This window comes from Otolemur garnettii, unplaced genomic scaffold (genome assembly GCF_000181295.1).
Source record: "Otolemur garnettii isolate 467f Iridium unplaced genomic scaffold, OtoGar3 scaffold00233, whole genome shotgun sequence".
Lineage (NCBI taxonomy): Eukaryota > Metazoa > Chordata > Mammalia > Primates > Galagidae > Otolemur > Otolemur garnettii.
The window spans coordinates 1017078-1031081 of record NW_003852628.1 but is presented as its reverse complement, the minus strand read 5'-3'; the positions used below and the strand labels follow the sequence as shown (position 1 = coordinate 1031081).

Genomic DNA, 14004 nt, shown 5'->3' with positions numbered 1-14004 from the left:
GGCTATTTTTTGGTTGCAGCCGTCATTGTTGTTTGGCGGGTCCGGGCTGGGGATTCAAACCCGCCACCTTAGGTGTATGTGGCTGGTGCCTTAGCCGGTTGAGCTATAGGCGCCGAGCCCACCTCGACAGTTTTAAAGGCTACTGGTCAGGTTTGTTTGTTTGGAGACAGAGTCTCATTTTTGTTACCCTCGGTAGAGTACCATGGCGTCACACAGCTCACAGCAACCTCTAACTCCTGGGCTTAGGTGATTCTCTTGCCTCAGTCTCCTGAGTAGCTGGGACTACAGGTGCCTGCCACAATGCCCAGCTATTTTTTTTGTTGCAGTTTGACTGGGGCCGGGTTTTAACCCGCCACCTTCAGTATATGGGGCTGGCGCCCTACCCACTGAGCCACAGGTGCCACCCTGGTCAGGTATTTTTATAGAACATCCTTCAACTTACATTTTGCTAATGTCTTCTCTTAGTTAGATGAGGGTTGTGTTTTGGGGAGGAAGACCACACAGGTAAACACCATTTAAGTTATATTACGTTACAACTCCTGGCTTCAAGTGATCTTCCCACCTCAGCCTCCTAAAGTTCTAGAATTACAGGTGTGAAAATGTTATTTATTTTGCCCCCCAGGCCAATTTACTTCGTTCCTCAAATTATTTTCAGCTTCAGCCACTGGGCGCTCTCTCTGTTGGCTCCTGTATCCCTTGGACATAATACCATCAGTGGAAAGTTCTGGGTTTTGTGTTTGTTTGTAAAGCAGCCCTTCACTTTCAGCCACTACAGATGCTCCAGGTTCATCCATTTCCTGCGCAGCCACAGAATAATCTTAGTACAGTACTATTTCCAAAAGTTTGAAAGTTTTTTGCAAGTCTACATTGATTTCAAAATTTAAAATATTTGGATTACTGCTCTTTTTAGGAAAGTTACCTGACACCTATTAAAATCTTGGAATGTAGGCTACAAATACAAAATCACAAGCACAGTAAGGATGGATCCTGAAGGTTTATTACTGCACTGTTGGTTGTAGCAAAAGAATGCAACCAAGTAAATTCCCATCAACAGGGCGCAGCTGAAACAGCTGAGGGACATCATCCCAAGGAACCCTGGGAAGCACCTGAAAAGCGTGAGCTCCCCAAATGCAGAGTGACTAAAAGAGAACCCTTTAATCACCCAACCACCACATCCTATTAATGTATGTATGCTGGCAGGTGAGTGGGTATGGGATGGCAGGACAGACCCCAGGGGCTTAGTATTAACTAGAACTAGGAAATGGTGAGGCAGGGGCTGGGGATGGAGAGAAGCACCTATGTATGACACAGTGCCCACCTGCACAGAGAGGTAAAGTGAGTCCCAAAACAAACACTAAAGGCCCTGGACTCTGGAATGATTTTTACTTACCTCCTTATACTCTTCTGCTGTGTTTCTTTAAATGGCACAGTATTCACACAAACTTGTGAAATTGTTAAAATGCATATTGCAAAAGTGATTATTCAACTCAAAATTTAAGTGATAAAATTTTATTAAATCTTTTTAACTTCTAACTGCCTCTTTGGGAAAACTTCAGAAATAAGCACCAGTACATTTAAGGATATACGTTTAACTAAGGGGAGCAGCTGATAAAACCATGAGGCTCCAACTCTATGGAATAAGAGACACCCAGACAGCCACTGCTAAAAGAATGAGGTAGCCAGGAATGTGCCCACCCTGGGAGATCTTCGTCACAGTGAGAAGAAACTTAACACTGGACCCACCCAGGGGGCTGGGACTAGAGGGAAGAAAAAAAGGTTTTTTCTTCAAAGGCCTCTCTTTTTGTCTTATGACCACTGGGGCAGACTTTTGTAATTAAATTAGCAACAGTCCGTATGAAGTTAGAAAGAAACAAAACAGTAACAAAAACATAAGAAGTCTTATCCTTGGCTGTGACTTTTCTAAGTTGAATCTCACTTTTCTGCTAAACTCACTTAAAATCCCAGATTCAATGGATGTGAAGCCCTAACATCTAGCAAAATCTGAAATTAAATTCATCTGTGCCAGGCCCTGTTCATTGGGCGCAGCAGGGTACGGCCCTGGTGCCTGTAGGTGAAGACAAGGAGGCCTGGCCAGCATAACTGTCTCATAAGCTGCAAGGGCCCAGGACATAGCCAGGGCAAAGGGAACTGCTATCAAAGGGTCAATTCTCAAAACTGCAAGCAGGCTCAGTGCACCCATCTGATGGCACCAGAAACACTACCAATACAGTGAAGACTAGGTCCTGGAATTTGGGAGCCTCAAGGCTTCTCGGTTATACCATCAACAGGGAGAAAGGGGATGTGGTGGGCAATGCCCCACTCTAGGGCTTGGTGGCATGGGAAATGAACCATTCCCTCACACTGAGCTCCAGGACTCAGCCACACCACACACACCCTCCTTGTTCTAGCCACCCAGTGAAAGGTATCCTTTTCACTCCACCTCTTTTACCCTAAGCAGCAGGAAGGCGAAGAAAGGCCTCTATCCACTGTACTTGCCCCCAGGTGCCAGGAGCCTCACCAGCCTCCTCCATCCCACAGCTGCCCCCACTCTGATACTCCCCCCTGCAGCCTGGATTCATGCACACACCCACCCCCACCTGCCCAAGTTGTGAGCTCATTCCCACCTCACACTCCTGCTCAGCACCCACTGTGTCCCCACCTCCTGTCTCACCAGGGCCCTCTGAAGGGAGCAACAGGAGCAGGAAGAAGCTGGTGACTGGGAGCCAGACTCCATAACCAAGGCAAGACCTAGGGTCACGGGCCAGCACAAGTGCAGGCTGGGCCCTGGTCTCAAAAGAGCATCTTTATTGCTTGTACCGTACAAATACGAGGGACAAGGAAAGAAGATGGGGGAGAATTGTCAGATAAACATACACACACAGAAAGGAAAAAAGACCCCCACACACACCAATCCCACTCCACCCCGAGATGCCTTTCTATGAACCGGCTAGTATAGGAGGTGGGGTGGGGAGATCAAAACCACAGAAAACTAAATTCCAGATCAAAACACCCAGAGATGTGGGGGGGGGGTAAAGGAGGGGAGGGTAGCAAGGGGCTCCCGGGGCTGGGGGGGGGGGTTCCTCCCACTAGGTCAGCACCTCTACCCTCATGGGATAAAATGCTCGGGCAAAGGATGGGGGCCCGAGCCCACACACACACACACACACACATATCCAATGCACATACACACACCCCTAGGGCCTGTGTCCCACTGACACACAGTCCGAGGCACATACACAGTCCGAGTACCCACAGCACTAACACGGACTTGCGCTCATGTTCACCTTAAGGCTGCAGAATGTGGGGGCCTGAAGGGAGGAGGGGGTGAGGTGGCCTAGGAGCCTCCTTTCTTAGAGGCCCTCACCCAATATGTACCAGAGATGCCCACCCCCACCGCAGTCCATGGGGTCCAATACTGTCTCGGTGCAAGATGTGTAACAGCCAGGGCTGGTGCCCCTCTGCCCCTAGGCAGAGAGAAGGGGATGGGGGATGATCCCAGCCCACATGCTCCAATGGGGCTGGGCCAGGCACAGGGTCCAGCGGGAGATAAGTCCAGCTGGAAGGAAGCCCTGGTAAGGCACGGGGCTGAAGGCTGGGCAGGCTAGCCTCTCTCCTGCCTCATCCACAGGGTCAGGAGAGCAGCTTGGGGGTAGGGGGAGCAATGCCAGCCCCTCCCCCCCTTCCTGGTTCCACATGATGCAGATCCAAGGAACTGGCTCCATTTACAAGGGAGCACAACCCCCTGACCCCATGGCTTCCAAGGCCCCCTGCCTGTCCCTGGACATTATTGCTTTTCTGCCCCCAAGGAGGGGTGAGGGGGTTAGACCGCCCCAAGCCAGGCTACTGTGAGCCTAGACAGGGCACAGAAGGCAGCACCACTGTCCACTGGGTGTCCAATAGCATCCCGCCAGGAGGCAGCCTTCATCAGGAAGCAGGAGCGTGTAGGCAGGCTGCCTGCATGGCTGGTCCCACGGCTCCACACTTCATGCTTCACCCCTCCCTGGGGCTTGTGTTGATTAAAAACCTGAATCTCTCCATCCACCCAACAGCCCGGTCCTGTGGCAGGAGGTGGAGAGTCTCCCAAATACTAATCTGGGCACAAAGGTGAGGCTGGAGGCAAGGGCTGCTGGGACTGCTGAGGTGAGTTTGGAAGAGGACAAGAAAAACTGAAAATGGGGGAGAGGCGGCAAGAGATGGGGACACAAACCAATAAGGCAAAATTAAACATTAAAAAAAAAAAAGCCACCCAGGCAGTGGATGGCAGCCGTGCGTGCGTCCTATGGCGGCGGGCAGGCTGCTCACTCACGGATGCTGGCCGAGTAGGAGAACTGGGGGAAGTGGGTCCGCTGGTCCAGCTCTAGTGAGCCCAGGCTGTCATCTGCGGGTCGGTGGAGGTGGATTGGGAAGGACTGGCCTGCAGAGAGCCTGGGCCCTCCACCCAGTAACCAGTCATGGGAAGAACTGCAGTGGGACCTCAGTGTGAAGAAGGCCATGGCCCATTCCTCACCCCTGAGCCCTGGGCGGCCCTGTCTGGGAAACTGCCTGCACTCTTGCTCATCAGCCCACAGCTCAGTCACTTGGCCCAAATGTCTCCCATCTCTCCTTCCCTTGCCCACATCACCACACAGCCTAGACTGAACCCCTCCAGCCCAGTCCCTGCCTGGCCTCCACCCTCATACCCTCTCCAACGCAGCCAGGGGGACTTCCTAAAGTCCTGATACAACCTTGTCCCTCTCTGCACAAAACCCTTCTGTGGCACCCCATGCAAAAAGTCCTCCCAGCCCCCCCAACCCCTCCCACTCTATCCGCAGGCTCTCTTTCCTTTTCTTGCTCCCATTTCCCCTGACTGCTGTCCGTTCCCTGACCATGCAATGCTCCCTCCCATTTCTAGCATTCCATATGCCAATCCTGCTAGGAAGGCAGTTCAGTTGACATGTTTGTTTCCTCTTCTGGGAAGCCCTCCCTGCAGCTAGGTCAGACATTTCCTCTGGGCTTCCCCAGTCCCTGGGTTCCTACATCCCAGCCCTGACTGCTCTGGGCTGTCTGGGCGCTCCCAAGGGCAGGGCCCAGGGCTGGCTCATAGCTGTGTCTCCAGCACAGCACAGCCTTGGGCTAGATTCAGAGTAAGAACTCAACAGTTGTAAAGTTAACGAACCAATCCATCCCCAAGGACCCAGGGTGTCTCATGCTCAGAGCTTGGGGACACTGTAGCCAATGGCTCCTGGTGAGCCTCATGAGGTCCAAAGAGGACCCAGAGCAAAAAACCCTGCAAGTGGATCCTAGGGAAAACTGCCCAGACACAGAGGATGGCCTTCAAGGGTCCAGCTAGAGAACTGCCGTGGTCAAGGGCCGACCCCACCCCTTTACCACCCAGCTACTCCCACCAGGCAAGGGGAGTCCCAGGCACTCACAGCGGTCTGGGGGTGTGATTGTGATGGACTGGGCGGTGAATTCATCATCGAAGTACCTTGTGTCTACCTCAGATGTGACCTGAGGTTTGAAGGGTGGCAGGAGCTACGGAGGAGAGGAGCTCAGACTCAGGGACCCTAAAGACAGGAGGCCTTAACCAAGGTCACCCACCAGGAGGCCAGGAAGCAGGAAAAGGGCTCACCTTCTTCTGTACCACGTCCTGCCAGTTGATGCTGAGGAAGAACCTGTGCTCCATGACCTCCGTGGCATCGCTGGGCCCCCCACCAAGCCTGGGCAGAGACGGCCATCAGCACCTACCTCCCAGAGTAGCCAGGTTCTGGGGGACAGGCTTTTGGTGCAGACAGTTGTGAGCCTGTGACATGTAGGCCCTGCCCAGCCTTTAATGATTCTTTCTTGGTCACGAACCACCACATCTCAGAGGAGGAAACTGAGGCTTAAGAAGGGGAGCCCCTGTGCCCAAGACCACAGCCAGGGAGAATGCGACCATGACTCATGGGGGCTCACAGCCTGCCCTCACCCAGGACCAGAACGGGGGTGAAGGGGGCAGGTTGGCAGTATGCCCATTCATAACGTGGCTCTGCCACGTGCCAGGCAAAAGGCTGCCCTGTTCCTCAGTGTCCCCCAAAATAAGGCAGTGCAGGGAGAGTGCCAAGGATGGGTCTAGGCCCAAAGGAGTGCTAAGTGCCAGCTGTGGGTGCTTTCATGGGACACACACACACTGTGAACCCACAGGCGAGTGCACCTGTAGAGGCTGACCACTTCAGGCTGAGGGACAGTGGCAGCAGGTGGCACAGGGCTTGGCAGGGCAGCCACCAGCCCTCACCTCTGCTTGGGGTCCTTCTTAAGCAGCCCAGCAAGCAGAGACTTGGCCTCAGGACTGAGAGTGCGTGGGAAGCGGATCTCCTCCATAAGGATGAGCTCAAAGAGGCGCTCGTGGTCCTGGTTGTAGAAGGGCAGGCGGCCGCACATCATCTCGTACATGACCACACCCAGCCCCCACCAGTCCACTGCCCGGCCGTAGTCATTGTCCTCCAGCACCTGAGGAGGGAGGGCAGTGAGGAGTCAGGCACATGACCCTGAAGCTAGGAAGGGGGATACAGGGAATCAGAGTCCAGGGAGGGGTCAGAGGGTCCCCTCTACCCATAGCCCAGACACCTCAGGTGCCAGGTACTCCGGGGTCCCACAGAAGGTTTTCATGGTGGCCCCATCACTGATGCCCTCTTTGCACAGGCCAAAGTCAGTGATCTTGATGTGGCCATCTTTGTCCAGCATGAGGTTTTCCAGCTGTTGGGAAAGTCAACAGATCAGGGGCAAACACTCCCATGGCTTCCTGCTGCCCCAGTTCCTCCCTTGAGGAAGCTGTGGCCTCGGGTGGCAGCAGTCACACCAGGGGTTCTAGGACATCAACTCTCCCATACCAGGCTGGGCCACAGCACACACAGGGCAACGCTAAGGCCTCACCCTCTGAGGCCCATAGGGAGCTAGACCCTACACCTCCCTGGCCCCCAGCCACTCCCAAGGTAGACAGAAAACAGCCAGGCAGGGGTAGATGGGGCCAGGCCCTGCCCCACCTGCACTCTCATTGTGGGCTGCAGTTCCTGAAGTTCAGAAGTGAAGGGTACTAGCTTTCCTAAACTTTTTGTCTTTTAATTATGAAACATACACCAGAAAAGAACATAAAAATATAAAACACAAATAGGCAATTCAGTGGGCCCTTTGTGTAACCTCTACTAGGTTAATAAGTAACAGCAGTAGCCCCCAGAAGGCCCTATGTGCCCCTACCCAGCTGAAAAGTAACTTCTCTGCTCTTGCTTTTCTTTACAGATTGTACCACTTACATACATATCCCCATAAATAACCGTGGATTCCTTTCCTCTGCTCTGGCTTCCCCCCCTCAATATTAGCCTAGAGGATCTGTCTACACTGTTGCATGCAGCTACAGTTTGTTCTCTAGTTGCTGTGTAGAATCCCATCATGTGACTATACCACCAGGGACCTCACCTATTCTCTGGAGTGGATACTGGGGTTGCTTCCAGCCTGGGCTAACAGGAACCTGGGCTAGCATGCCCCTTGAGCCTGTGTGTATACTACTTTCTGAGGTGCATACACATCCGCATTTCTATTGTGCATGCAGCTAGGGCAGATGGCTGGCACTTTGAAGGACACTGCCTAACTATCTTCTAAATTAGACCTTGTGCCAATTTACACACACCCCACCCCCAGCAGCCCAGGAGGGTTTGCCGGAGGCTCACAAAGGTCCCCAGAGCAGGGCTACTTGCTGCAGAGCCACCACCTGGGCCTGGCAGGGGAGCTAAGCAGATAGAAGCAGAGTTATGTGTACCACAGGCCAGCCTGGACCCTCTGTATGTTTGTCCCCCAAACCCGCCCAAGCTGCACATTAACCTTGATGTCGCGGTACACCACATCCCGTGAGTGCAAATACTCAAGAGCTGAGACAATCTCTGCGCCATAAAACCGGGCCCGCTCTTCAGTGAAGACACGCTCCCGTGACAGGTGGAAGAACAGCTGCCAGAGGAAGGGGTGGGGAAAGGTAGTCAGATCCCTAGCCCAGAGAGAAGGGCAATGACATCTGCTCCATGGACTGGCAAGTGCCAGCAAGAGGGACCAAGTAAGGGACAGTGAGTAGAGAAGAGCAAGGGCCAACCAGTAGGTGCCAATGAGAGTGTAAAGGAAGGACACAAAAGGGTACCAGAGATAGTAAGCAGGTGACAGGATTGTGAACTCAGTATGAGGAGTGGTTGAACTTACCTGTTTGTTTGTTTGTTTTGAGACAGAGTCTCATTTTGTCACCCTGGGTAGAGTGCCGCAGCGTCATAGCTCACAGCAACCTCAAACTCTTGGGCTTAAGTGATTCTCTTGCCTCAGCCTCCCAAGTAGCTAGGACTACAGGCGCCCACCACAATGCCCAGCTATTTTTTAGAGATGGAGTCTCACTCTTGCTCAGGCTGGTCTTGAACTCCTACTCAAGCCTGAGCTCAAGCAATCCACTCGCTTTGGCCTCCCAAGTGCTGGGATTATAGGTGTGAGCCACATGCCTGGCCTGAACTTACCTGCTTCAGGAAGAAATGGGGGGAGGAGAGGGCTGGCGGATTTAACCCTCAGAGGCTTTCCCTGGAGCCTCTGAGAACATCCTTCTTCGTACTGTCAGCCAACCATTCTCATCGCCCTCTCCACATCCCTTTGGATCTGGATTTGGACTGCCTCACACACACCAGCAGTGTCAGCTGGGCATGCCACTTAAACTCTCTGAACTTCACTTTTCCCAAGATGACAGTCAATGAGCCTCCTTCCCACCCTTACCCCTGCAGTTCCTCTCCATCTTGCCCCACCTTCTGGTAGGACACACCCAAAAAGCAAGGCTGGGGGGGCCGCACTCACCTCACCACCATTGGCATACTCCATCACGAAGCACAGGCGGTCATGGGTCTGGAAGGCATACTTCAATGCCTGGGGGAAGAAGGTGGCCAGAGTGGAAGGTGGGAAGGAGGCAGGGGCACTGCTAACTTTTCAGGTACCCTCCCTTCCCTACCCTGCCCTGGGCTGTCGGGAGTCAGGCAGATGGGGAGTACATGAGTGAATTGGAGGGTCACAGGGCAAAAAAGGGTTACTGTGTGGGACCATCTTGTCTTCTGCCTTTATCAGGCACAGCCAGGGGGAAAGCATGTTCTGGGCAATCAGAGCTGTTTCACTTCTCTCTACCTCATGTTAATAGTAAAATGTGGTAAACTTACACACACACGTAGTGATGTATGCTGTGGCTGGGAGTGGCAAGGTCTTGGGAGCCAACTCCAAAGACAGGCTGGGCAAGCTGCCCACCAACAAAGGGTAATTATCAAACTATGTATTAAGGAACCCTACAGAGTTACTCAGTGACCCGTTGGGTGACCTCTCTGCTTACAACTCTACTATTCTCTGCCTTTCACACTGAGGTAAAAGTGTGTAAAAATCTCTTAAGATTTCATTTGGACAAGCGCTGTCCAAATGGATGGACACCTGGGCACCAACTGAGCTAAACAAATGGCATATACGGCAACTTCAGACTATTCCATTTAATTGATGACCACTGGCCCAGATGGAGACTATAGCTAGAGAATTATTACTCAGCAGAGCTGACAGGGAACACAGTACTAACGCCTCTGCTTCTAAGATTATAAATTAAAACAAATAATGTTCCCACTTGGACCACCAGAGTTAAGTGCTCCTGAAGACATCAGCCATGTTCTCTTGGGGCCACCCAGTAATGTGATAACATGACATTTGCAGTTTGCTTACATGAAACCACTATCTATAAAGAAACCCTCACCCGCAGTGTCAGGGGGTGGGGGTGGGGAGCACAACACCACCTTGCCCTGCCCACCTGGCCAACCCCAAGGCTGTGCTTTGCAGTAGCAGGTTCCAGCTGTTTCCCTGAGCCCAAAGGGAATGGCCTGAAGGCCTGCTGCTGCCCAAGAAGGGGAGTGTTACTCACAGTAAGGAACGGATGCCTAGTGTTCTGGAGGACCCGACTCTCAGTGACCGTGTGAGCAACTTCATCCTGCAGACAAAGCACATGTATGAGGGGCTGATGGGCAACCCCATGCCTGCACATACCACCCCCAAACTGAGGGGTGGGGAGCAAGGTCTTGGTGAAATGCAATCTTATTCGCAGCCATAAACACAGAAGGAATGACAAAAGTAGCTACAACATAATAGTCCCCAAGTCCTCACCAGATAACAAGACCCAGACAAGAATCATCAGTGGTGGCCAGGTGCAGTAGCACATGCCTATAATCCTAGCACTCTGGGAGGCCGAGGCGGGTGGACTGCTTCAGGAATTCAAGACGAGGCTAAGCAAGACCGAGACCCCGTCTCTAAAAAAAGCCAGGATTGTGGTAGGTGCCTGTACTCCTAGTTACTTGGGAGGCTGAGGCAAGAGGATCATGTTCGTCCAGAATTTTAAGGCTGCTGTGAGCGATGACGCCACAGCACTTTACCCAGGGTGAGAGAGTGAGACTCTGTCTTAAAATAAAAAATATGGCTCACTCATGCTCTCTCTCTCTCTCAAAACCATAATGTAAAAAGTCAGTGGGACTTTACAATGGAATGGAGTCAGGCTGCCTCCACCTGAACCCACAGGCCAACTATAACATCTCTAAAGGAGGGACTAGCACACATTATGAGACCCCTGAGGTGCCACCATAGAATGGTGGAAATACCACCTTGTCTAGTATTCTTGCCTAAAGAAGAACTGGACCTAAGCAAGGCCCTAGGCTAGAGAGCAGTGGTTCCTGGGGTGTGGCCCCACACTGGCAGCAGCAGTTCTGCCTGGGCACTTGTACAAATGCAAATTCTTGGGCCCTACCCGAGAACCACTGAGTCAGAAACTCAGCCCAGCACTGTCTCACAAGCCCTCTGGATGACTCTAATGCAGATTTGAGTTTGATATCTGACTGAACAGCAAAACCACTGGGACAGCAAAAAATCCTGAAGCACCTGCAGCAGCTTTGGACACTGGTTCTCCTGGGGCAAATTTATCCCCAAGGACATTTAAGAATATATAAAGTCATTTTTGATCGTCATAATTGGGGAAGTTGCTGCTAGATTTAGTGAATAGAAGCCAAGGATGCTCCTAAAATCTTACCATGCACAGCCCCCACAGCAAAGATTGATCTGGCCCAGAATGTCAATACTGCTGAGGCTGAGAATCACTGCCTCGGCTCAGTTACTTCAGGAATTAACAGTAATTTTGTCAGATAGGACCATAGCACCATAGGATTAAATTCTTTAAAATCTTCATCTATTCAAATACATATTTAAGTATGTATGAGTGAAATGATATGATGCCTAGAAAGTGCCTTGAAATACTATAAAACAGGCCAGGTGTGGTAGCTCAGGCCTGTAATCCCAGCACTTTGGGAGACTGAGGTGGGAGGATCACTTGCGGCCAGGAGTTTGAGATCAGGCTGGGTAAACACAGTGAGATCCTGCCTCTATAAAAAAATTTAAAAATTAGGGTGGCGCCTGTGGCTCAAAGGAGTAGGGCACCGGCCCCATATACTGGAGGTGGCAAGTTCAAACCCAGTCCCGGCCAAAAACTGCAAAAAAAAAAAAGAAAGAAAAAACATTTTTTTTTAATTAGCTGGGTGTGGTACATGCTTATAGTTCCGACTATTTAGAAGCAGAGGCAGGAGGATGACTTGAGCCCAGGAGTTGGAGGTTGCTATGAGCTATGATAACATCACTGCACTCTAGCCTGGGTGACAGACTGAAAGACTATCTTTTTTTGGGGGGAAGAGGTACAGTCTCACTTTGTTGCCCTTGGTAGAGTGATGTGGAATCATAGCTCACAGCAACCTCAAACTTTTGTGCTCAAATGATCCTCTTGCCTTAACTTTTCATTTTTAGTAGAGATGGGGTCTCACTCTTGCTCAGGCTGGTCTCGAACTTATGAGTTCAAGCAATCCACCTGCCTTAGCCTCCCAGAGTGTTAAGATTACAGGCATGAGCCACTGCGCCCATCAACACTACACCCTTTTAAAAAATTTTTTTTTATTTTTATTTTTTGTAGGCACAGAATCTCACTTTGTCACTCTCAGTAGAGTGCCATGGCGTCACAGCTCACAGCAATCCAACTCCTGGGCTTAGGCAATTATCTTGCCTAAGCCTCCTGAGTACTTGGGACTATAGACACCGCCACAATGCCCAGCTATTTCTTTGTTGCAGTTTGGCTGGGGCCAGGTTTGAACCCGCTACCCTCAGTATATGGGGCCGGTGCCCTACCCACTGAGCCACAGGTGCCGCCTGACACTATACCCTTTTAAAAAAAATTTTTTTAGACTCCAGAACAAAAAAGGGAGATGATGGCATAGCATAATGAAACAAGATTGGCTAAATGCTGACAACTGTTAAAACTAGATAATGGGTACATAGGATCTCATTATATATATTTTTCTTTTTAAAATTTTGTATATGTGGAATCTTCCATTATAAAAACTAAAGACAAAAAATAGAATTACATTCCCAGCCTGGCTTTCCCACAGGGACCTCTCCTTTTACACCCTTGACAGAGCCTATTGGGTGAAGTCCTGAGGCAGACTCTCTCTGCAGGCACCCATGGACTCCACAGAGGGTGGGGTAGGGGACTCAACAGGCACCCCACTCCTCTCTGGGCCTCAGGCTCCCTTCTGCCCGGGGAATTACAGGACTGAGTCAAAGGGGAATGGGCTTTGAAAATAAGACCACAGCAGCAAAAGGCCTGGAGAAGCGTCCTGGCCCTCCATGAGCACCCAAGCACGCTCAGGCCCCAGACAACAGCCCCAAAGATGCCAATGAACAGCATCCTCAGAGCGCCCACCTTGGCAATGATAACCTCCTTCCGCAGGATCTTCATAGCGTAGTAGCGGCCAGTCGCTTTCTCTCGCACCAGGATGACTTTGCCAAAGGTCCCCTTGCCAAGGAGTTTAAGATAGTCGAAGTCATTCATGGTCTGTGGGGGCAGGGAAAGAGTGGGGGCTGTCAGTGCCTGGCACCTAGCCCACAGGAAGAACTTTTAACAAAGAAAGAGGAAAACCAAAAGACACTGTTGCCAAATGGCTTAGGCCAGAGCAGAGAGGGAGGCTTGGGCAGCAACTGCTTGTTCTGAAGTGGCCTTCAGATCAAGGCTGTCCCACTTCAAGGCTTTCCCAAGTACAGGCCTTGGGTAGATTGAGCCCAGAGTTCTGACATAGGGGTCACTGGGTCTTCATTATCTCCCAGAACTTGCAGACTAGCAGCCCCCTCTCCTCGCTCCCAGTACCTACCACTTTGGCCCGTGCTTTGCTGACCGCCACTTCCATCTCCTCAGCTGTGGAAGAGTCACTGGGGGAGCCACACTTGTAGTCCATGGGGTCCTTACCCGGGCCCCGCTGCTTGAGGCTGTTGGCGACCATCTGGATGGCCTGCATCCATTCCTCCCTGTGAGCCGTGGGAGGAAACATGTGAGCCATGATTCCTAGGGAGTCATAAGTTCTGGGCCTCAGGGCTAGAAGAACTCTCCAGTAAGTGGCAAAATCTGTCTGAGTCAAGGAAAGTTGACAGGACCCAAGTAAAATTCCACAGGCCACTGGCTGTGACGGGTGGGAGAGGGCAGTGACGTCCCAGCAGTGGCCTGGCCTGAGGGCCACCCAAAGCCTGGGAGCAGTAAAATGATCAAAATGAGTCACCATCCTGAGCCTCTAGTGAAAGAGAGAGTACTCCTCTGAAGTCCTCCAGAACTAATGACAAGCTCAAGTTTACAAGTCACTAGTGTCTTGGAAAGGAAAACCAAGAGTAAAAGAAAGTATTCATTAGCCAAGGCAGCTGAAGATTTTATAAGTCTAAACGACATGACTTCCTGGAATGGATAGTCTGCCAAGAACATGGGAGGCCATGGCAGGGACAGAGGTCCTGGCAGGTGAGAGATGTAGAAGAGAGAAGGTGGTGGATAGGAAGCGCATTCTAGCAAATGGGAGCTCGGTTTAAGAATAAACTAGTTCTGGCTGGGCGCCTATAGCTCAACCGGCTAAGGCGCCAGCCACGTACACCTAAGGTGGCAGG

At 51.5% G+C, this 14004-nt stretch overlaps 1 protein-coding gene across 6 annotated transcripts in view; it reads right to left on the bottom strand.

Moving 5' to 3' along the window:
* Positions 1 to 2729: 2729 nt before the first annotated feature.
* Positions 2730 to 14004, bottom strand: part of AKT2 (AKT serine/threonine kinase 2) — a 61228-nt gene continuing 49953 nt past the window's right edge. For 5 of the 6 annotated variants that reach the window (XM_023508223.1, XM_023508224.1, XM_023508225.1 and 2 more), the window contains 9 exons: positions 13230 to 13383; positions 12785 to 12916; positions 9920 to 9985; positions 8830 to 8898; positions 7834 to 7956; positions 6586 to 6714; positions 6254 to 6468; positions 5612 to 5699; positions 4288 to 5514 (listed from right to left, as the gene is read on the bottom strand). In XM_023508223.1, the coding sequence (XP_023363991.1) occupies positions 5326 to 5514; positions 5612 to 5699; positions 6254 to 6468; positions 6586 to 6714; positions 7834 to 7956; positions 8830 to 8898; positions 9920 to 9985; positions 12785 to 12916; positions 13230 to 13383 (1165 nt within the window). In that variant the 3' untranslated portion in view covers positions 4288 to 5325. Of the gene's footprint in view, positions 5515 to 5611; positions 5700 to 6253; positions 6469 to 6585; positions 6715 to 7833; positions 7957 to 8829; positions 8899 to 9919; positions 9986 to 12784; positions 12917 to 13229; positions 13384 to 14004 lie in introns of all 6 variants that reach the window. The other variant, XM_023508227.1, reaches the window with a different exon arrangement.